Source organism: Pygocentrus nattereri, chromosome 16 (genome assembly GCF_015220715.1).
Source record: "Pygocentrus nattereri isolate fPygNat1 chromosome 16, fPygNat1.pri, whole genome shotgun sequence".
NCBI classification, from domain to species: Eukaryota; Metazoa; Chordata; class Actinopteri; order Characiformes; family Serrasalmidae; genus Pygocentrus; species Pygocentrus nattereri.
Genome location: NC_051226.1, coordinates 7,970,274 through 7,994,287, shown reverse-complemented (window position 1 = coordinate 7,994,287; position 24,014 = coordinate 7,970,274). Strand labels below are relative to the sequence as shown.

General features: G+C 41.3%; 1 protein-coding gene across 3 annotated transcripts in view; it reads right to left on the bottom strand.

The window, feature by feature from the left end:
• Nucleotides 1-695: 695 nt before the first annotated feature.
• The window catches only part of nnt (nicotinamide nucleotide transhydrogenase), a 37,695-nt gene continuing 14,376 nt past the window's right edge, over nt 696-24,014 (bottom strand). For 2 of the 3 annotated variants that reach the window (XM_017713897.2, XM_037546114.1), the window contains exons 12-22: nt 21,589-21,699; nt 19,342-19,487; nt 18,159-18,354; nt 17,422-17,655; nt 15,392-15,552; nt 14,181-14,360; nt 12,467-12,626; nt 9,596-9,677; nt 5,422-5,540; nt 5,170-5,285; nt 2,158-2,298 (exon numbers count right to left, since the gene is read on the bottom strand). In XM_017713897.2, the coding sequence (XP_017569386.1) occupies nt 2,158-2,298; nt 5,170-5,285; nt 5,422-5,540; nt 9,596-9,677; nt 12,467-12,626; nt 14,181-14,360; nt 15,392-15,552; nt 17,422-17,655; nt 18,159-18,354; nt 19,342-19,487; nt 21,589-21,699 (1,646 nt within the window). Of the gene's footprint in view, nt 2,299-5,169; nt 5,286-5,421; nt 5,541-9,595; nt 9,678-12,466; nt 12,627-14,180; nt 14,361-15,391; nt 15,553-17,421; nt 17,656-18,158; nt 18,355-19,341; nt 19,488-21,588; nt 21,700-24,014 lie in introns of all 3 variants that reach the window. The other variant, XM_037546113.1, reaches the window with a different exon arrangement.

The following is a 24,014-nucleotide window of genomic DNA, read 5'->3' as shown; positions in this document are numbered from 1 at the left end:
TGTAGGTATCCTAATACTCTTGTCCATATAGTATGCATGTATGTTTAATTCATGCTTATGAATACATACTTTTTTTTCATAAGTATAAACTCAAAAGAAATGATGCGTAAATTTAAAGAAAATATATGCACTGGAATGTTTAAACAAACAAAAGCACAGGAATACTTGGTTCTCGTCACTGTAATGCAAAGGCTATATGCCAATTCAAAGTTTGTCCTACACCACAGTTTGTGGTACTCCTGTACCAAGCAGAGGACCATTTAGGAACCTTGATTTTTAAAAATATACCAGCTACTCGGAGCACTTTCTTCACAGCCCTCATCCTTCTCATCCAGGAGAGGTGCAGCGGAAGATACCATCATGTCTGAGTGCCACTTGTTGCAGAAGTGAAAGAGCCCTCATGATAAACTCATGCAATCTCATTGACTTAAGAAACAAGCATCTCCACCCTCAACTTCACACACACATATGGGCGAGAAAACACCACAGATCCTACAGCAGGTCACCTTGACTGTGACAATGGCCAATCACTGGCACTTGTGCAGATACTCCTTTCTTATCAGTGTGGTTTCCACAGATACACTGCAGCGACAGAAACACTACGCTCGCGTGGCAAGCCTGCCTTATGAACATTAAATCTTCGTGCGAGCTTCAAGGCAAAAGCATGCAAGCTTAAGAAATGACTATGCATTCAATCAGTTTTCATATCTGGATGTTTATTAAGAGTGATGTTCCATGATAAACTGGAGAGAGAAACACTTCACAGTATGTCATTAACTCATTTATCTCCTAACCATGGTACGATGAAATGTCTGAATACTTGTTCCCTTTCCCTCACATCTTTTTGTGCTAGATAATGTTTAAAAGAGTCAACATTTCTAAACAAGCAAGGGCACATCTATATACTAGAAAAGTCCAGAAGTATTGAGGAGTGGTGGGGGTGATACAAAAGTTCATCTTCACCCATACAACCAGTAGGTTTATTTTTTCTTGCAATGTAACTGTTTTATTGCTTATATATTCTTGCCTTATTTTTACAGTGAATTTAAAAGAAAAAAAAAATTGAAATGACAAAAAGTGGCATTAAATATACTTCTTCTAGAGCACTGGTCCAATTCATTAATGCATAACCTGACCTGTTAATAATGTCAACCCACAAACAGGCCTTTCTATGCTGCTGCAGCTCAAGTCACATATTAGCAGAAGATTTGAGAAATATGCTATAGTCCTTGGAGGGAACCAAGACAGATCGTTTGGTCAGGTTTAAAACTCAAGAGGTAGGATCGTTGTCATGGTGTGCCATATTCTTCATCATAAATTTGTATTTCATCAAGTAGGTTTCATCATGTAAGTCCCAGTAAGTTGTATATTAATGACTGCCAAGTAATGCAAAGGGCAGTGCTGTGAGGAGATCTGAAAGCATGGTAAGAAACTAAGTTTCATTTTGACATTTGTCTTGTTTGCATTTCTTCATAGTCATTTTTGATCCCTCTAGAACAACGTGTCACTTGTAATTAGGTGGCCTTTACTTCATATCAGCACTGATCCTTCAAAGGAATGAGGCCTTACGAGGTAAGAACAGGTTTACACGGAGTGGAAAAAATGGCCATCAACATCCAACTGTTCTATCTTGCACACATACCAATGGCACATCTCCACAGGTTGGTCACACGGATGTACATGGTTTTTCCTCCAAAACAAAAAAGCATTTTCTGCAAATGTCTGGTACTTTCTATGGCTTAAACTGCAACCGCATTACACTAGATTACCTAAAGACTATCAGTTGCCTAAGAGAAAAAAAAAAGTGCCTAATTTTATATAAAAGTCTATTTAAAAAAAAAAAAAAAAAAACTTAGACAAGATACGCTAAGGTCCTATTAATGGGTTGCTGTAATGCTATTCCTTCCTTTTTAGCTTAATTTAGTTACGCAGGTCCAGAAGTCAAACATAATGCCGTTAAAGCAAATACTGCATAACAATGTACTAACTCTACAACCAAATAACTGATTCATAAAATTAAAACAAGGAGTACAGAGAATGTGGCGAGGAGCGGGACAATACGAATGCTACCTTATGTCTAAAGGTTTGTTCAGTGCGCACACTCGGGGTGCAGTGATTCTTCCCCCTCCTGGAGGGCCGGAGCTGCAATTGTAGTCATTAGCCTTCACGCACTTTAGCAGACAGAGCATCGCACGTCTTCTTGGCGTCTCCTAAAAGCATAGCTGTGTTTGGCTTGTAGAAGATTGGGTTGTCCACCGCAGCATAGCCCACTCCCAGTGATCTCTTCATCACGATGACCTGGAGGGTTGAAACCACAGTGTCATTTGTTTAGTCACTGATCTTAGTGGGCCGATCCTGCTCAGACCTGACAACATTAAACATCTGCATTAACAGTGATCCCCCCCACCCCCCCCATGGTCTCTTTTCCACTGTTCTTGCACTATGAAAAGATCTGAGTCATTCAGGTCTGTGGATGCCAAACGCCACAATATTTGTCTAGAAAACTCTGGATTGCACCTGCACATAGTGTGGTAGACAATATCTGTGAAACAGAGAGAGAAAGGAGCTCATGCTTGCAGCTTCTAATGGTTATTTAAGTATGTGCCATTTACAAAATTAAGAGTCATTAGTGTCTCGAGCACAAGACTTGGGCCGAGCACTTCCTGGGAAAACGAGTAAGAGCAGTGCCATGATTGGGAGCATCTGTTTGGGAAGCAGGAACCCTTTAGTAATTGAATAAGTAAAACCAGAGAGGAGAGTCCTCGCCGCTGGTCTTGCTTTGGAACAAAATGACCCTCATCCAGGGACCTCAAATCAGCAGGCGGACTCTTTTAATATCATCATCCATGTTGAAGAAGGCCTGTGGATGATCAGTGGCAGCCAGGTGACTTGGAGGGGGGAGAGGGTTCAGACAGAGGAGAGAGAGGGGCACACCCAAACCCGCACCTCCTCGCTGTCATGCACCCGCTCGAGCATGGCCAAGCATCCCTCAGGACGGGCCCACAGCTTTCACTTTGATACATTATTCATAGGGCAGCTGGTTCCATTTGAGACTGAGGTCACATATGAAGGCCCCTCTAAGCTGGGAGCAATCAGCGATCGAGGACTCGGCACCAGACCCCGGGCCTGCCAGCCTACGGGATGGCCTGATATCCGGCAAGTCTATCGTGTCATCAAGGGAGTCACTACAAAGTTAGTGTAACTGCCTAATCAAGACCTGGAAGAGGCCACACAAACAAATAATCTCTGTGAGGCAAATGTGAAAGGTTTTGGCTACATAGCTCATGTATGCAAACACTTTTTGCCTCAACACAGCATAATGACTAAATGGATGAAAAAGCACATGAAGAACAGAAGCTGCATGATGAATATGGGGAACAGGGAAACTTCCTCAGACCCAGTCTTCGCACTGCAGGCCACTCACACAGTGAGACACAACAGCCCATATTTAGGGAAAGTTCCAGTCGGATGCTACGAAATGTCATCATTCCGAAGAGAGTGAGTCAGAGCTAATAGAAGCAGCGTGGGATCTTCATTTAGCTGAGGCTACACCTGGACCAAAGCAGGGGATGTTTCCTCTCATTCTGGGTGGGAAGCTGAAAGATGGTCTGTATTACACCACCCGAGGACCCTATGAGCCACCATCACTTTAAACACAGCAAGAGCACACAGGTAAAGCTTTACTCATCTCTTATATGGCTTTACTCCCAGGGCTTGAAGGAGCATTCCAGTATAAACCCCTTGTTTAATAATGTTATTAGTCATGTTACGTAATATTCTGTAGCACTGTACTGCTTCACTCAGCCTCAGGGTTTTTTTTTTGTTGGTTTTTTCCACAATTTCATTCTGTCGTTTTTTTTTTCCATCCATTAACATTGTCTCATTTCAATATTCACTATCCATTATAAATCTATACCAGATCTACTGGGAACCCCTACAGCCAAAAAAAAAATTCTGACTAATGGCCAAAGATCTACAGGCTAATAAATACATCAGCGTTGCTAGCTAGCTTGGTGCTACAGCTCTTACCTCAATCACACTGGTTTTAGAGGAAAGCTTTTCTTTATTAAAGACAAATCAAACTCGGCAACTATAGAAATGAAAGTTAATGTGCCACTGAAAAAGTGCAGCACTTCGAAAAAAAAGGGACTAAAAGAGAAATCTGAAAGTCAAATGACTTTTTCTACCAAAGCACCGCTCATCTGTGTCCTTTAGAAAAGGACAGGCTTTTTGCTCTAATCTAACTAGGTTGCTAATTTTCTAACTTCGTTTTATGTGGCTTTCACTTAGGCCTGCAAGCCCTCTTATTCAGGTAACTAAGAGGACATAACCGCAGGTACGACTGACAGACTTCAGAAATATTCCTTTCCTTTGCTTTACCTTTTTGGACTTTTTGTAACAGAAACCTTTTTTTGTCTAGTAATTTTAAGACCACCTCTGGCACTGAATCGAACAATGGGGCCAAACAGAATGTGTGAACTGAAGCTGATTCCTGAACAAATAAAAGAACACCATATAAGTGCAGTTCAGCACAAGTTGTGTTTATAGTATACTGTTATTTTTCATTTGGTCACAAAACAGTAATTAATGTAGTAACAAACGAGAGAATTGAGAACACCACCCACCCACTTAGGCACTTAGCTTAGCCTGATGTCTTTTTCTCTGAAGCAATTTCACTTGAATGAATTTCACATATGAAATGGCCCTTTTCACCTCATGAACGAGAGCTGAAACATGATTTTCCACGTGCATTTTTCCCCCAGACCTGGAGCAATTTTGTCTTATGAATTAAACGTATCACTGTGGTCTAAGAATGACATACAAACAATACATTTTGTGTTAATGTAGGATATTGGTCCACCCAACATTTTGTTGAAAAGTTGAGTTATGTTCATGAGTGGGAATGCTAGAGTTTCCTTATGGTTTGCATTAAATAAATCAAAAAATGAACATGTTTTTTACCATCTTTGGGGTAGTAGATTTCAAAAACTACTTCCACAAAGACACATCAAGGGTTGGCCTTTTCCTAGTATTCAAACCATGAAATATCTAGAGACTACTGTATCACTGCTGCATGAGGTGAGCAGGTATGTTTACAACAGATGCACTGATTATTACATATCTCATTTTGACTGGAGAGTCTCCAAAACAAAACCGTGTGCCACTCGCCTGTTTGGATTTCCAGACTTCCAGCACTGGCATGCCAGCAATGATGGAGTTGGGGTCTTCCTGAGCAGCTGAGTTTACTGTATCATTGGCTCCGATGACCAAAACCAGGTCAGTCTCTGGAAACAGCAAGTATCACAAGTCAAAATGAAAGAAAAACAAACTGAGGTCAAACTGTTTAAATAAGGCTACGGACTCAAGGGATGAGGACTGTGTCAACAATTCAGGAGCAAGACCACGAGTTCAAAACCATACCGGGGAAATCATGGTTGATCTCATCCATCTCCAGAACAACATCGTATGGCACGCCAGCCTCAGCCAACAGCACGTTTAGTTGTCCGGGCATGCGTCCAGCTACAGGGTGGATGCCAAACCTGCAAACAAATAAACAAACAGGTCAAATCTATGTCTCTCTAATTTTGCATGCAAAAGGACTTCAAAAGAGACACCTTCATACAGTAGAAGTGGAAGAGTCTTTGAACTGTAGTTGAATACTAGAGCTGAGGAGGCTCAGGGTCAGGTTGTTTGGCAGAGGTTAAGAGAGAGGAAGAAGTAAGTTGGAGCTGAAGCTATCTTTTTAATGCTATTGGTAGTAAAAGCCTGCACTGAAGGGAAATGGCTGGAGGAAGAAGAACAGGCCCTGAGGCTGCCGAGTGCTTTTATGAGCAAACCTCACCGTAAAAAACAGAAAAAGGGCAAGATCACAGCCAACAGGCCCAGGGCACACGCACAGGAAGTGGCATGCCCAGATTTGTCTCCACTCAGAACACTTACTGGAAGAGTGGCCTTGTTAGAAAAATGACCATCATTAAATCGTTACAGCCTGGGTCACCTGTCGACTCTGATCAGCGTCTTAAACTCAAAATTTAGGTTGTTCCTGCTTTCAAAAACAGGTTCGTAGGCTCTTCCCGGATTTCAAAACATTCAGGTCTTACTTGGAAAAAAAGAAAATGGTGAATCAAAACATATAAAAGTACATGGTATCCTTCATCAGTGTGTCATCAAATCACTATTTGTCAGTTCCTCTCAGTAAATCGTGCCATCACTTGAAGAAAAGGGAGAGAAAAGGCTGCCCAGTAATCACCTAAAAGCAGACAGCTATTTAAGCAGACATCAAAAAGTCTCAGACTTGGGATTTGTCAATCAGCATCCATGGTGTGGAAGGCTTACATAAGCTGCAGCTGCAGCGGGAGCGCTCTGACAGACGGCACAGCGTCCAAGCTCTGCTCTCCTGCCCGCCAAACCAGCCTGACCTTCTGCTTTCCCCATTACCACTGCACTTCCCACAAACACACTGCTTTTGCATTTCAAAACATTCAGCTGCTTTTTACTATGACATCTTATGGCCCACTGAAGACTCACGCTGCCTTTCTGGCTCAGTTTAAAACTGTTCTCCAAACAAAGTCATTTCACACAATCCAGCAGTTAAGGGAACCCACTGGTCACACTACATTCTCTGTATCTGTGCAGCAGAAAGAGAGAGAACGAGAGCACAAACGACAATCAGGTCTGCCCACAGCACTCTCCACAGGGCAACACCCCCAGCCAATTAGCTCAGAGAGTGAGAGGAGGGAGGAGGGGCCAGAGGACGAGAACGCTACCTAATCTGTCCACTCTCCGGCCACCCATCTCCCCCTCTAATCAACTGCAAATGCCCTAATTGGCAGCAGCTGTCGGGCTCCCAGATCAAACGAAGGAAAGAAAATTACACAAGCTTCCGGCCTGCCTCTCTCTCTCCCTCTCTCTTTCCTCCTCCATGGTCCCGCATTGCTGGCAGAGCCAAAGCCAGACGGGGTGAGCACTGCTGAGAGCCTACGCTGCACCAGGTGGAAAAACTAATGAAAGAATGGAGGGCTCAATTGAGTCATTTAACCATGGTACAAATTGTATTTAAGGGAAAGAGAAACTTTACTCCAGTCACCGTGGCGACCCGTGAGAGAATCAGCGAGTCAAATAGTAATCTGGCATAGAAACCTAACAAGGCCCTTAAGGTGCCCAGTCGATCCCAATCAAAACGCTTACAATGAGATGACCGTGCACTTTCAAGCCTGGAAAAGTTTTCAAAAAGCAAAACGGGGTTGCTGATCAGTCTTGACCATAAAGGTGCATGCCAGCTGACCAGCACCTCACCCACCGCACGCATAACAAGGGCTGGCAATGCACACCAACATCCTGGGACTGATTAGAGAGAGCATGTGTGTGCCGTCCCCATGGTGCAGTGTGCTGTGGGGTCCTTTAAGAAAGGACACAGAGGAAACCATAATTAGTCTTTCTGCCATAATTAGTGTGGTGAGACCACTGAGGACAACGAGTATCTAGTGGGACAACAAGAACAAAGAGAGAGAGAGAGCCGAGCGCACACGCAAGAGAGAGAGCCTACCTCTTTGGGCAGTACAATAATCATATGTATTACATGACCATTACCATAATGCAATATTAGCATAAACTCCAACACCCTCAATTCATTTCTGTAAATGACGATGTGAACCACTGCATCTTTCACAGTAGTCAAAACAAACATTAACAGCAGCACTGGAGGCCATTTGCTTGAGCTCAGACTTGACAATCTGGTTCGAACCAGAATGTAAAGTGAGAACATTCCATCCGAGTCTGATCCGTACCACAGCTTGATGTTTAATCGACTAGGCTTTTCACAATCAGTCATTTTTAGCTGCTGACCGTCACATAAATAATCGCAATTAACAAACTTTCTTTTACACTTCATTGTATGCAACAACCAAAGCACAAGTTTAAAGTGGCCAAATTGGCTGGTTAGCCATCTCGCTCAATGGCCATCAATACGTAATAGCTCCCAACTGAAGACAAACAAAGTATGAGTTTAAACAAATATTACTCACTGCTGCTGTTATATAGCAAATATAACCATGAAACAGGGGAAAAGTGCTGTGATCAGCTCAAATAACTGCAATCAGGTCATTACTTCATAATTGTTACAGGGTTAATCTAACTTGGACTCAATCACTAGCGGCAGCATGAATAAAGCTCTACATTCTTGTTACACTGTCTATTAACTAATTATCAACTATCCAAACATCAAAAGCCTGTTACTATATTAGTAAACTTTGTTCATTACCAAATTCATTTTCCAATATTTCGCTCTCGTTCTTTTTTACCGAGTAGTAGCTAGAAGATACACAAGAAATTGTGAGATAGCAATTAATGCAAACTTGACTTGTGGCATGGCATAAAAGCTTAATATGCAGCAGGCAGGGAGCAACTTTCCATTGCAGAACAAAAGCTTTTGAATTCAACTATGAAACTCTTCATGCTTCTTGCCGTGGGCACAATCCTTTTTTGGTAGCTTCTTTAAACTGTTTCATGTCCGTTTTTATAGCTCTGTGTGTGTGTGTGTGTGTGTGTGTGTGTGTGTGTGTGTGTGTATGTGTGTGTGTGTGTGTATGTATGTGTGTGTGTATATATATATATATATATATATATATATATATATATATATATATATATATATATATATATATATATATATATATATATATATATATATATATATATATATATATATACACACACACATACATACACACACACACACATACACACCCACACACAGTTAGGCAGTATTTTGTAATTACACAAGTCTTTCATACTGTATAGAAATATTTAGTAAGAGGTCTGTTTTTAGATCGGTTGAGTCCTGTGTTGTAAGTGATGAGAGCAGTGAAAGATATTTGTACTATGTGCAGTGGATGTGTACCATTAAAGTTTAAAAAAAAAAGTGAGCAAGAAGAGGGGAACAATAAATAAGAAGGTAAACACAGGCCAGAATCTGCAGACTATGAGGAAACCCAATTGTGAAGTTTAAACCTGACCAGAATCCAATAAACATTTAGAACTGATGCCTCAACCATGAATGGTCTGGTTCCACTGGGTTCGGACAAATAATCCAGGTTCTAGGTATATGTTGACCCCGTGCTCGGGCATAGGTCCTCTCCATGCCCTGCAAGCAAAGAGAGGCAGTGGAGGGGCTGCAAGATTGTGCAGCCTGCACCTGTTACTGCTGGTTCGGCTCCATCAAGACTCCACTGTGCTCTTGCAGTACAGAGCATTTCCAAAAGAACAAAAACAACACTAGACTGGAATAGAGAGAGACAGTATTCAAACAACTGTTTAAAACCGGGAAGTCCTACACACTGGCTGCTGGGAAATGGAATTTTGTTTTGTTTTTTTGTTTTTTAAAAAGAAGTGCAAGGCCACCAATCACTTAGGTGACCTGCTGCACATAGTGAGATGTTCAAGCTGTAATCTACACACATACACACTCTAGACCCCCCTGAGAGAACTGAGAGAAACAGGAGAAACACTAACGAGAAACCCACACATCAACAGTTCAAATCTGACCCCTCAGAGAGGGAGCTGTTTATATAGTTACTCTGTGTACATGTGTGTGTACCTGACATTCTTGCCCTGTTCAGTCAGAGACTTGACCAGATCAGCAATAGGATACTGAGCCTTAGCAGCACACAGACCATAACCTGCAATAGAACACATACACATTTCATTACAGAGAACACACACACACACACACACACACACACACACACACACAGAACTGATGCATATCTATAATAAAGCAAAACAATTTAAAATAAAAGGGGGCCAAGCTGAAGAGGCTCCAAACAGTTCCATGCTGACATTGGTCACTTTGAGAATGCTGATTTAAAAGCATTGTATTAAATGCCATACACTTCATATTTCTTAAAATGGCTTATAAAAAATGTTCAGGTAACTTTTACAACTCCAAGTGATCATACGTCACTAAGATTTAAACCTCTAACAAGCTTGCTATACTGAAAGCAAATGGTGCTTCCTTCCATTTAAAGACTGAAGATGGCCCAGCACGACAGAAATGAAACAAGCCAAGCATGTGTCAAAGCTAAAAAAGGACACAAAAACATTAATCTTTATTAATAGAGCCTAAATGCCTCCACAATGCCTCCATTTTCTGTTTTCTACTTGTGCTTGTTATGTTATGCAAGGTCACAATATAAATACTGGGCAAATGTTTAAGAAAGGATGCAGAATTTCAGCTGAAAAAGGTCAAAAACGGCACTTTTTGGACAAAAGAGAAGAAAATAAAAAAGAGAAAAAAAAATACACAGGCCTACAAAGTGTTAAAATCTAAGAATTCAAAATCAATGTTCACAATAACGAATATAAGAAATGGTGATTGAAAATGTCATGTGTGTCCCTTTTTACACTCCTGGGCCAGTCAGTACACACGTTCCAACAGAGAGTGGCAGCAGTTCAACATCAACATGTGTCAGCTGCGTGGAGCTAATTCACAGTATCTATAAGGGATGTTAGACAATATTTTATAAAAAAAACAAAACAAAAAAACACATACATACACACATATACACATATATATATATATACATATATATATATATATATATATATATACATACATATATATATATACATACATATATATATATACATACATATATACATACATATATACATACATATATATATATATATATATATATATATATATATATATATATATATATATATATATATAAAAAAATCACTGCTCATGTTGAATGTCAAGTGAGGGTACGACTCCTGAGATCTCCATATTTAATACCACTAGAAAACATGTCATCCTGCTTATCCAAAACACAAAAACAGCAGAATAATCAATCAAAGTCAGCGCCAACATGCGGACACCATCTGTAGCTGCGGTTTTTGAAATGATGAGCAAGTTTAAAAAAATAAATTAAATAAATAAATAAATGAATGAATGAATGTAAAAGGAAGAAAAAAAAATACAATATTTCATTTTAGTCATATACGGAGGTTAGAATAAAGTCTAGAGATAGAAGAAAAAGGAAAAAAAAAAAAAAAAAATAAGTGGATGAGCAATTTAAATCAATTATGGTTGCCAAAATTTGATGGAGCAGTCATAACATCCGCCAAAGGCCCTTTACTATGAAAAACACAGCATGTTGCAGTGAGCATGTCAACAATCCATGCACCAATACTCCTAATAATTTTCAACTTTTTTTTTTTCCTCCACCAAAACAGGCATTTCTCCAAGGAAAACAATCATGCCTAGAAAAGTCCAGTGTCAAAGGAAAAAAAAAAAGGCTTAAATGTTTTTGCAGATGTCAATCACACAAAGTGACTGTGACTGCTCCAATTATAAGAAACATGAAATTCAAAACAAAGTCAAGGAGAATCCATTTAACCCAATAAACGTCAAAAAGTAAAAAGAAAGGCTTGCTGCTGGATGGCCCAAGTTAGTGAATGGCCAGAAGAACGGGCTTAGATGCAGACGTCTGTGCTGTTATCATACATATATCTCCACTTCACACTACTGTAGAAGGCATGTATTTTGAGGGCAAGACACTTGCAGCTGTCCCATCTCTAAATGCACACAGCAGCCTGAGCAGACAGCAGGCTGGATGCCTCTGAGCTTGCTGGACAGCCATTTGCTCTTTAAGAAGTGCCGTCTTTGTTGTGCTTGGCCTCATAGCCCTGTTTACTCTGGACAGCAACGTTTATCATCTCAATTTCTTTCATATTCCCACATTTAACTGCTCTGTTCCTCCAACACTGATCTTCCCAACCTGCTGTCAGATCTTAAAACGTAACTGTAAAAAAGTCTGTTCCTGAAAACAAAGTGGTCCAAGAGAGCCATGGCCGTCACTGAAGGCAATTCTGCAGGCCTTTGGTGGGGTTCCAAACATCATTAAGATGGACTGGCCATTTGGGGCAGAAAAATAGTGAGTCACCTTGTGATGATGCACAACTCCAAATAACTAGACAACCTAATCGGTCCTAACTGTAATCGAAGGTTAAATACAGTGATAGCGTGTCAAAGTGATCGAGTGTGTGACGCATGCATCAAGACAGCCACAGACAGATAAACCTGAACTCTCCAAGCTCTGCTTGCACAACCACATGCCTGCACCACGTTTGTTTTAAGGGCTGAAGAGGTATGCAAGGACACATGTTGCACAACTACCTACACAGAGCCTCCATAAATCCTATATAAAAACAAAACCCCAGCTTCTAAGACCACCTTGGAATAGGCAAGAGTAAAAGCCATGCTTTGGGGAGCTCATCCTGTGCGGGAAAGAGGTTTAAAATTGCCAGTGATGTAATGGGGGTCAGCCAAGGTTAGTTAAACAGACAGAACATGATGGAATGTTTGAAAACTGTTGACAGCACACTTCGGTCCTGGTTAGGTTTGAGCTGGAGACCCTCTTACTCCCTCCACAGAGTTGCCTGGAACAATGTATGATGTTACCTGGAACAATAATGATGTTCTGGGCCTCCTTGATCATCTCTATGCTCTGATCCACGTTGACCTCAGTGTGGGTGCCCGTGATCTCCATGGGCTTGCCTGTGCCGGTGGAGGAGGTGCCGTAACCCCCCAGGATGACGTTGGCCAGGGAGCGGTTCATGGCCTACACAGGAGCACAGACCCACACAAACACACACAGGCAGGCAGGGTGCATAGTTACACTGGGTTAACTGTCAAGTGCCAGAGAGTCTCTGGCTCTCACAAGAAGCTTTTCAAAGCAGTTAGAGTGCCTCTTAGTGGAACAGGGCAGGAGCAACATGTAAGAATAAGTGTACTACTCTAACTATACAGAAGCACACTATATGTCCAAAAATGCCCAGACACACAGTATAATTAGTGAACTTGACTATTTGAAGGACACCTGATTAATTCGCATGTAGCAAAAAGACAAGCACAAGACGTAAAACGTAGTAGCGGTAAAGACGTCAATGGTCACAACGTGAAACGCCAAGCAAATGTTAAAGTGCTGAAAAGTTCCTTGCCATTGAACTGTGGAGCCATGGAATTGCACTGTCTGGTGTGACGGAGCACTAGGAAACAGTTTTGGGATGCAGTTGGAGTGGCGTTTGTGACCTAGACCTAATCAGCCAACATCAGTAATTGACCAATACGGTAACGGCTGAATGCAACCAAAACCCTGCAACACACTTAACAAATCCCTGACAAGTATGTTGGCTGGCTAATAGTACCTTCTAAAAAAGTTTCAATTAAAAATTGACAGTCACATGTGACAACTGAAAATGATATTCAATCACTCTAATGAGGATGCATCAGCAAACAGTGATATAGTGTGAGCTGAAGCTCAGTTTGTCAAATAAAAGAATATGATACAAAGAGCAGTTAAATAAAAGCTGTGGTTGCAGAATACAAATCATCTTTAATTTGTGCAAAAGCTGAGACATAACGCTGTTTTTCCTGATACTTAAAGCTGTTTTGTCTGATGCCTGAAACTTGACATTGTGGTCTAGATGTCTAAAATGTACACTGTACCACAGAAGCACTTTTGGTGGGTGCTTGGTGCAGCAAGCAGATTTTCAACCAGTGCAGCTCAACAGCCTCATGTCTGGCTCTAATTTAGCTATATTAGGTACAGTAAATGTGGTACTGAGGTAGGATCTCTCACCCGACATGTTTAAAAGTTATCAGTCACTGGACATAGGCGTATTCTTCACCACCTCCTATTGGAAATGTTGCCATATTGCTCATGTAATATTCCCAGATGCTGTTGTTACTGTAGCAAAAGGGGCTGGGCTCCAAATGAATATCCTTGACTTAACTGGCAAGAACGGTTAGAAAAACATGTGTCTGGATACTTTTGGACTTACACTGGATTAATAACAGATTTAAGTTAGAAAGCAGAAGCTAGACAACAAGCACACGCATACACACAGGCACAGAAATGACAATAGGTACGAAAAAATACAAAAAATAAACCTCACAAATCACCACTTGCAATGTTCCAAAGGAAAAGGATGAGGTAAGAGCCTGAGCCCCGAGGTCAGCGTCAGTGCGAGTAGCATAAAGAGCACCCAGTCATTTCCCACTCGCTCAGTTTAAGGTGTACGGTAACACTGGGCTTTCAGAGATGACTGAGTGCAACTCACACCGTCTCCCAGAGAGCAAGTCAGAGGGAAAGGTGAGGAGGCTGGGGCCTTACCACACACATGATGTAAGAGAGGATGGCTCCAGATGAGCCGATCAGGGCTCCCACAATGGTTAGTAGGTTGTTGTTAAGCAAGAAGCCCTCAGCACACAGAGCCCAGCCTGAGTAGCTGTTCAGAACGGTGATCACCACAGGCATGTCTGCTCCACCAATGGCTGCCGTCAGGGTCACTCCCTACAAACATGGACAAACACCAAAGAGTTTAATGCAAACTGAGAGACATGGGCCTGTGAATATTGGCCTGAACTGTAAAGTTGGGAAGGGAAATGCCAACAAGCAAACAAAACCAAATGCTGTAACACATTCATGATGTTAAATCACAAATACCAAAAGTATGGTGACAGATGCTTACATTTGTTTGCCAAAATGGCAACAGGATAAATAGGTATATACAAAAGGAACAGGCGAAGTGAGATGGTAAATAAGAAACAAGATCTATTACATGGCAGTGCAGTCCATTTTACACAGATCTGGTTACACTGGGCCTCACTTAAAGCATGAGATGTTTGTCAAAACATAAAGTATTCATTTCGGACTCTATGATATCATCCCCGTATTACCCTACAATACACCAACCCCTGGGGAACGAACCTAAACAAAGCCAGCTGCCACACATCAGTTTATAAAGTATTCTTTAATAACTAGAAGAGCTGTGAACTTAAACACTATCAAATCACAATTAAAAGCCCAACGTCTTGTCTCAGGTGTTTACCTTCACAGTGATGAATGTTAAAAGTACAGTATATGCAGAACTATCATGATTTCTTGATTATTGACAAATGGTGAGAAGTGCAGAGAAGCCAACATTTACTGAGGCATAAACAGGACGGCCTCTCCCTCCCTAAAAAATTCATTATCACAGTTTACCCTAAAGCAGTCATCATATCATGGTGATACCCAGTGGTCTCTACATAAAATAAAAAACAAAAAAAAAAAAAAAACAGGCCAGATCGAGGACAAGAGGAGTATGTCTTCTTGAGATAAAGACCACATCCTGAACTTAACAGTAAGTACAGTGAAAACAATGCAAACTGATTGAGATATATTACGAGGTGATGGGAGTAGGGAATGCTTAGGGTCATTTAGGTGACAGTCAAGGGAATGTACACCAAACTATTTTGATCAGAATCATACCTATTAGGTCACCACTAAAAGTTCCTGATAAATAAAAATAATATGATATTTAAAAGCATTCAGCCCCTTACCATGACAGCAGACAGGGCAGAAACAGAGCCCAGGCAGGTGAGGCCCATAGTGTAGCTGGGGTCAAGCATGTATGGGATAATGCCCCCCACGCTGGCAGCCATGAGGCCAGCATTCAGAGCATGGCGGCCAGGGAGAAGAAGGGGGGCAGAGTTCAGGACACCTGCAGGCAAGGAAGAGAGATGGAGCTTTACTGATAAAGAAAGATTTAATGCAAGAATTTAAACTGAAACAGCTTCATGGACATTCTGCAGCATGTATGGTAAAAGAGGTCAGGGCAAACAATTCGGAAACAGAAAAACGCTGCCTCAAGGGTTCTTTTATGTACATTAATTTCCTTCCTGTCCAAGCACATACCAAGGTTATAAAACAAATCATGTCACCAAGTGGAATCATATGAAGAGCTTAACCTATAAAAGTATGGCTTTAAATGCTCATCTCTATCTACACAGAGTCCAGTATGGCCACTGAATCATCTCGCTTATCGGGTGCTTGTGTGCTTCTAAACTTGTCAAGTTTGTGATACAGATGGATTGGAATTCTATTCGCCGTACTCTCCCGAAAGCCCTGAATGAACGGAGAAAGGCATACAAGCATAAAAATGGGAGTTGTAATCTTCTGAATCAGCACAGGCCTCCAGGTTCCAGAGCGCTGGTGGAGGAGTGGGAAAGCTCCTGGAGATAATGTGTTCCAGCTTTGGGGAACAAGTGGAAAATGACTGGGGGGCGGAGGGGACTAATTAATGCCAAATTCTAAGAGGTTCCGCCTGGCCAAGCTTTAAACACAGGGCATGTGTGGCACTGCTGGGCCAGCCAGTCAACAAACACAGACAGAACCACCAGCTACATGGCCCCAGACTACACCCGCACCACGGTCAGCTCAGACCCAAAAATATCTAGCATAAATGGCCTGGTAAATGTTTCTGCTTTTACTGGCAGGAGAGAACTTCAGCTAAGGTGTGTTTTTGGGTTGTCAATGTGTCCATGTCAGATACTGGGCTATTCAGCCAACGTAATGACTGAAGAATGCAAAATAAGGAATGTAGTTTGTGTTGCCCTAATCAAATACACTGGATCGGTATCAGCATCGATACGGATCTTATCAAATGGATTTGGTATCAGCCGAACACAGCCAATGCACGTTCATCATTACTGTGAATCAACATCAACAGTCTACTTATCATATACAGTACCGCGCAAATGTCAGAGACAAGCCTCTCATTTATTTATTCCTTTATGCATGTGTGGTCAAAATAGCCAGGAAGTACAATATTTCAGTACTCAGTGTGTCCACCCTTTGCCTTTATTACAGCTTCCATTCTTTTAAGGAGACTTGCTTTCAGTTTTTCTAAGAAATCTGCTGGGATATTTTCCCCACAACTTCAGAGTTCAATCTTAGAAGTTGGTTGAATTTTCTGCTTTTCTTTCCATTTACCTTTTTCAGAAACATCTTGTTGACAGCTACACATTAGATTCATAACGCCGAGTTTTCTTCTCACAATGGAAGGATGGATAGAAACACGAGTATTTTTTCAGATCCAGATCAAGAGTGGAGTTTGATTTTGTCCAGCTTTAAATACCGTTTATCTGATGGTGACACTGTTGGTGGTCTACCAGCTCTTTCATGGTCATTAGGAGTCTCTTTATTAATCTCTTTATTAATCTCTTTATTAAATCTCTTTTAATCAAACTCCAGTTTTGGAAACTCCCATTTTTCACTTTCTTTGACTTTCCTCCATCATATGCAAGTGGATTATCTTCTGATCTGCTCAGAATTCTCATTAAAAAAAAATAATTTGTACATGAAAGACATTGGGACAGGAATTTAAACAAATGAAAAGTGGTCTCAAAATTTTGCAAAATACTGTACTTATCTTTTATAGCTTTCTTTTATATTTCATGATCCCAAGCAATTCTCACTCAGTGAGGTGCTCTTGCTTCAGATCAGTACTAAAAAACCAGCAGACACCCTGAGTTCAGGTATCCAAATCAGTATCAGGAGAAAAAACGTAAATGTTGCCTTTTGCTCCCACCTTGCAGTTTGCCGTATGCAACCAGAGACCCACTGAAGGTAACACCACCGATGTAAGTGCCCAAGTAGGCTACAATCTTTGTGAGATTGGCTGCAGGGTCTGTGGCAAAATGGGGGTATTCCACCATGTACTCAGCCACACAGGTGAGCACAGCAGCCAGACCGACCAAGCTGTGGAATGCAGCCACCAGCTGCGGCAGGTCCGAAATCTGGATTTTCTTGGCAATGGCTAAACCTGCAAAAGGAGAGAGTACAAGAGAATTAGCCCTGCTGGGAAATAGGTCACATTAAAGGTAGCAGGGTGCATGTGTGTTGATTTCTGTGTAGATCAGACGTGAGGGAGGACACTATGTGTGTGTGTGTGTGTGTGTGCGTGTGTGTTTGTAAGAGGGCTTGTTTAGGGCTGGCTGCAACCTGAGGGTTTAAATTAGCATCTGGAATCAAGCAGGCTTTGGTCTGGGCTGGGGCTGCTCGGGATGGTTTAAACTCTGTTCCAGCAGGTTTCCAGGAATAATTAGCAATTTAGATTAGACATGACTGCCTACAAAGAGCAGTCCCGTGCTGTGTGACTCACGACCTGATGACCATTACCTGGGCTTGCAGGCTGGTCACTGACTCACTTGTTTGTTCCCGCTCACCCACAAACACACACTTTTGGTGGGGAATGGGTGTTCAAAGACTTCAAAGAATGACACACTACTGTAGAAGCGGACATGCACACGGCACAGTTTCACTCACCAGCGGTGCCACCCACTGCCATAGCTGCAGTCATCTGGCCCAGAAGCTCAGGAGTGGGCTTCAGGACCCCAAGAGTGGCAGCTATGCCACCAGCCACACCAATCATACCAAGAGCATTCCCCAGGCGTGCAGTGGACTGGGTTGACAGGCCACCCAGAGCACCAACACAGCACAGTCCAGAGCCCAGGTACATCATCTGCACACACAAAGAAATAGGAAAATATTCAAATACGTTAGCAGCTCCTAATAAAACACAACACAGAAATCTGACACCTCCTGCAGTAGACGTCTGCTTGAAACCAGGCAAATTTTTGAGCCAAAAACAAAACACACAAAATCATCTCCATACGCAAAGACACATTTGGTGTCCGAACACCCAAGACATGCTTGGTGTTCTAAGTAGGGATGCACTGCAAAAGATTTTGACAAAAGGTTATAATGGTCTACAAGGACATTTTTAAAGTCCAAGACTTTTAATAAAAATAATAAAATGGAATTTATTGCTTTGTGTCGCCAGCAGTTCGGCTGTTGAGCATACTGGATTTTATTTCCCATACCTGTAGCCTACATACTGCAATAATTTTGAAAGTTGTAAATTGTTTTCTTTTTTTTTTTTAACTGCTTTTTCCAGCGTTTGGTTTTCTGGTGTGTCCTGAATTTTAGTTTTGGCCAGAAATTTTTAGTCAGTGAATCACTAGCCTGTAGTTTCTTCAGTTCTGCAATGGAGCTGCAAAGCAAATATAGCTAAAAAGTAATGAAAGCAACTAGTTATAACTATCAGACAGCTTTGTGCATGCCTAAACCAAGCATATTCCTCAAACGCGAATGGTAAGAAATCTCAAACGGACTTATGTGACATTGTATTTGACACTGTATGACATAAAATGCTATACTTGTATGTTTTAGGAAAACATCTAAAAACAGTAGTAGAAGCCATAGTGAAACCATTTTCTCTTGCACCGTTTTAAAGATAAAAATCCATTTAATATTTCCTAATAACGCTGCATGGTTTAAAGCAAGTGGGATGATTTAGGCAAACAGCTTGCAAACAGCTAGCTATAAGCTTCTATTCATTGTTCGCTACAATAGCTCATAACTCCACTGCAAAATATCAGACACCGAACATGCCCTGGCTGTCCTGTTACATCTAGGGAGATTCAGTTTGAGCTCTTTGTGATCTGACCTGCTCAATGTTGTAGCCACTGTTTAGCACTGCTCCATAGCCTCCCACAAACACACCAGCTGGGAGGAGGTATAGGTAGTTATACTCCGGGGGATCCGTGGGCCGCTTGAACATGTCCAACATCCGCTGAGTGACCAGGAAACCACCTGTGTGGGCACACACAAGCACACATACACCAACATAAAATCAGCAGCGGGTTATACAAAAGTGTAAAACATTCTTCAGCACAAACTCACTGTGCTGGTGTAAAATCATCTACATGGAGAGTGATTCACGTTACGACTCACACCAATGAGTCACTTTTCTGTTCATTAGACACGCATTTCTTAATCGACATGTGAATTTCACATCAAAGGTTTTTTTAACGATCATGGGTGGTTTAGTCAGACTTTGAGACTAAACTGTACAAACAGAACAAACAAATAATATTTAAGCTTCTAATGTCCAAAGGAATATTTAATATATTTTTTAAATATAAATTAAAAAAAAAATAAGGGCATTGAAAAAGCAGTGTTAAAGTAAAGAGGGGAAAAACACTTTCTTCATGCCCATCACTAAAGAAACAGGTACTCTATAAATTCCAAGCCTTTTATTGAAAGTGAATTGGAGAGGGCATTGTTAGTTTTTCCTTGTGCACACTTGTAACAATAAAAGACTTTAGGAGAGGAGTCAGGAAAAAGGGGAGCAAAAATCTTCATATTTCTGGTTCTGCTGGTTTATGGCTTGTGGGTTTGACTGTGGAATGAAACATTGTGAGAGCTATGGAAAGAAAGAATGCCTTTAAACTGAAATTAAACACCTGCCTTTAGAGAAAATAAATATAGAAATTCAGACACTTTATGTGAGCTGGAACACAAACAGAACAGAGATCAGACAGAGTAATAAGTTGTTATGGCTGAGCATGACAAAATATGCACGGAAATGTCCGGTAACATGTCTTTAAATCACCAGGTCACTGTGACCTGGGTTGCTGTCCTAGCCCGCTGACTGGGCCACACAGTTACAGACAGACAGCATCAAGACGGAAGGTATGTTGGCTTCAGGATGGCATTCTGGCCACCCCCCCACCCCAAACCCTATTTGAAAGGATTTTTCCCCCCGTTTTTATTTTAATGAATGGCTGGTTTTGCACAGAGCGGGGCTTGGCTGATTTATGACATGGCTTGGGCTCTTTGAAGCACTACTGCCGCCCTGACATTTCCTGCATCAGGTGTGAGCTTTGCCTAAACTCTTCCACCTGGAGTTAGTGGAAGTGGCGGCTCTTCTCACGAACGCCCGGCTTGGGGCAGCCAAAGGCCAGGGGGCATCCGAGGCACACGGCATTTACCCACACACTGCCCGCACGACCAGATCTAGATCTGATCTGTACCCAGAAAGCCAGCCTTATGCTAACTACACTAAACTCGTATTTGTAGTAGTTACATGTTTAAAATCCATTAAGTTCATAACTACTAAATAATAATTCTCTCAAACAGTCTCAAATATAAGCAAAGCATGACTTTAAAATAATAATTAAAAAAAAAAAAAAAAAAAAAAGACACACACAAACGGAACGTCTGAAGTTATTTACACAATTAATACAGTATGTTAACTCCTCCCTCCTCGGGTAAGACGTCCTCTCCTTCTTTCATTCACTGCTGATGAAATGATGGAGCCAAATCTAATCTAATTACAGCAACTGAAGGATTATGGTATGGAATTTATTCATCTGGAAAGTGGCATTCCAGGTATTTATCCCCCAGGACAATTTTAGGGATCAGCTGATCTAATTTTATGTCAAATGGTAAACAGTGTTCTATCTATCTATGTATCTACTACTACTACTACCAGATGTTATTACATGATATATCCACAATAACTATAACTTAAATTAACAATCTGACATTTCAAGCATTTCTCTTTTGCTGTCATTTGTCTTAAACAGATATGGGTTCGCTTTACAGTTAATGGGTGTCATTCTAAAGGGGGGCATCCCCCTCATTAACCCAACCAGGCTCTTTTTTTTTTAATTTTATACATTTAATAGCCAGAGTTTATAATTTATTGAATAATTCTGTAACCAATTAACATTAACAAATTCTGTTAAAAATAAAACATGAACTGTAAAATTACAACCTTTCTCCCCCAAAAACACCTTCAGTCTTAGACTTGGCTTAACACTTGCCCAGAAACCCAAGCTTAAATTTCTTCGAGGCATGTAGAGATGCTCCACAAAGCTTTGTGGCATGTTGCTTTTTGTTTCCTCACCTGCAATGTTGACAGAGGAGATGAACGCAGCAAGCACCGCCAAGCTTTCTGCAGTGCTGGATGGAAGGTATCCTCCTCCCATCAGCGAGAGTCCACCGACAGCAGTCAAACCTGCAGGCATAAAGGTTACAATCAGAGAACGAGCCTGTTGTTGACCCTAAACAAGACTTTTAGTCAGTAGCTGTGACAACAGAATAATTACACAAACTGGAATTAGCCAGAAGTCACCAGAATATAATTCAGAAAAAAAAGCTGGGCTGTGAAATGCATTAACATCCGACTGGAATAAAACAACAAATCAGATTCATCTGGCTAGTACTTAAAAAAAAAAAAAAAAAAGTTTCATAGCTCTATCAGAAAAGCAAAAAGACTTCTTTGGTAGAAAGAACTAAAACTAAATTTGATACAACGTTCAGGTCAAGTGTTACAGTGATAAACATCTGTGATCGTACATGTGACCAAATCACAGCCCTTATATTATTCCCTCTCATGTTCAGTTGCTTAACTATTCCGCGCTGCATTAATTCACTCACATTCTTGCATGTCTTTCAAGAACAATCCATGTTCTTCAAAACAAATTACCTCTAACTTATTCTGAACAACGTAAGTGGGACAATATCGAGAGCCCTACTGGGAACCCTGATAGTCATCACCTCTTTAATCGCTTTCAAATGCTTCTGTGGTTGCGACTGCTGAATGACCAAACCTAAGGTGGCCTTGTTGGTTAGAGGTCTCTTGAGTCAATGAAGTGTGCAATGCTTGCTGAGCATTTCCTCTCACTTTGTAATTCCAATTGATCACAGACCAGCGCACGGAACCCAGGCGCACGCTACCTCTACACTTCAGGAAACGGTGCAGACGATCTGCAAACCTACAGACACGCATCCACATACACACAAACCTGCCCCTGGACATCTGTAATAAAACCTCTGATGAAAGTGAAATTTTAAGGACACCAAAAAAAATTGCAAGAAACAGAACAGATTGGACCGAAGATCCTCACCTGCTGGATGATGTTACATCTGAGGCACTAATCATGCATCAGAACAAGCCATCAGGACACAGCAGTTTGGCTAGTACACAGCCACAAAGATTACAAATCCTTGGAAATATCCAATGTGCCTGAAACTCATCCCCTAGATTCTTAGGATCAGACAGCATTCAAAAGGTCATTTCGAGGGCTGACACTGGGTCGACACCAAGACACTGGGTCATTCTGACTCACCAGTCTCAGGTAGATTAAAGAGCTTTGAAAGGAACTCTGTTCCACCAGGTGCCGAGTCAAAAGTAACTCTATGCTTCTGAGTCCCTGACACATTACTCTTACACTTTAGAGAATGAGAAATTCCATATTAATGTCCTAATGTCTGTCACTTCAAGTCAAGCTTTATTACTTTTGGCACCATAATAAGCAAATTCCACAGCTTACATAGCTGGAAATGGTGTGAGAGAGACACAGTTGACGAAATGTCAGATGTGCAAGGAAAACACCTCAGAAGGCAAGAAAAATGGCAGGCGGCGGGCTCCACAGGGCTAATAAGTGATTTCACAGGAGCTGTGCAGTAGGTCGAGAAAGCTAATTGCTTCAGTGGATGCCCGCATAGTCTCATTCAGCAGTTTATGGCTCTGTCTACATTAAGGACTGTTTAATGTGGACCACCAAGGACTTGTTAAAAGAATGAAATGTTTCCGAGTCTCTCAGCTAGCCGAGCAAAACGAGTAAAAAGCTTAACGAAGCATCCTGGCTGTGGCTGGCTGCAGGAGACATCCTCTGACATATAATCGCCCTCGTTCTCCATGTAATCACGTCTGCTGAAGCTTCTGCTCTCACCACATTACGAAGAACTGAACGTTCTGCCTAAGAGGCCCAGCTGGGCAAGCAAATCAGGGTGGGAAAAAAAAAAAAGAATTAAAATTAATGAAGCATTCCATGTTAATCAAAACATATAAACTCTTAAAAAGGTGGCAATGTTTTTCTATGTCCATTAAACATGACTAATTCACACTCCGGCAAAACATTCCAATCTAGCCAAAGGAAAATAAATGGCTGAAAAAGAAAACTGGGAGAGGAAATAAGTAGATTGTTCCAAATTGTTCACCATTTCATTAACTTGCACCCTGAATGCTCCACCGTCTAACACCAGAGGTCAACAAGCTGAGCAAGAAAATGTGTAGCGTAAACAACCAACAGTCGGCTCACATTAGTGCACGATCATTGCTTTCATGGATCTTCTGTAGGGCCTCGAAAGGAAAATGAACAATGAACAATGAACTATTTGATATAAAAGGACAGTTTTCCAAAAAAAAAAAAAAAAAAAAAAAAAAAAGAGAAAGAAACTGACTTCAAATCACTCAAAGTCTCTTCAGAACAGTTTTCTGGGTCACTCCGTTTAGTGATATGATGCAGGCGTTGAGAGAGAGATGCT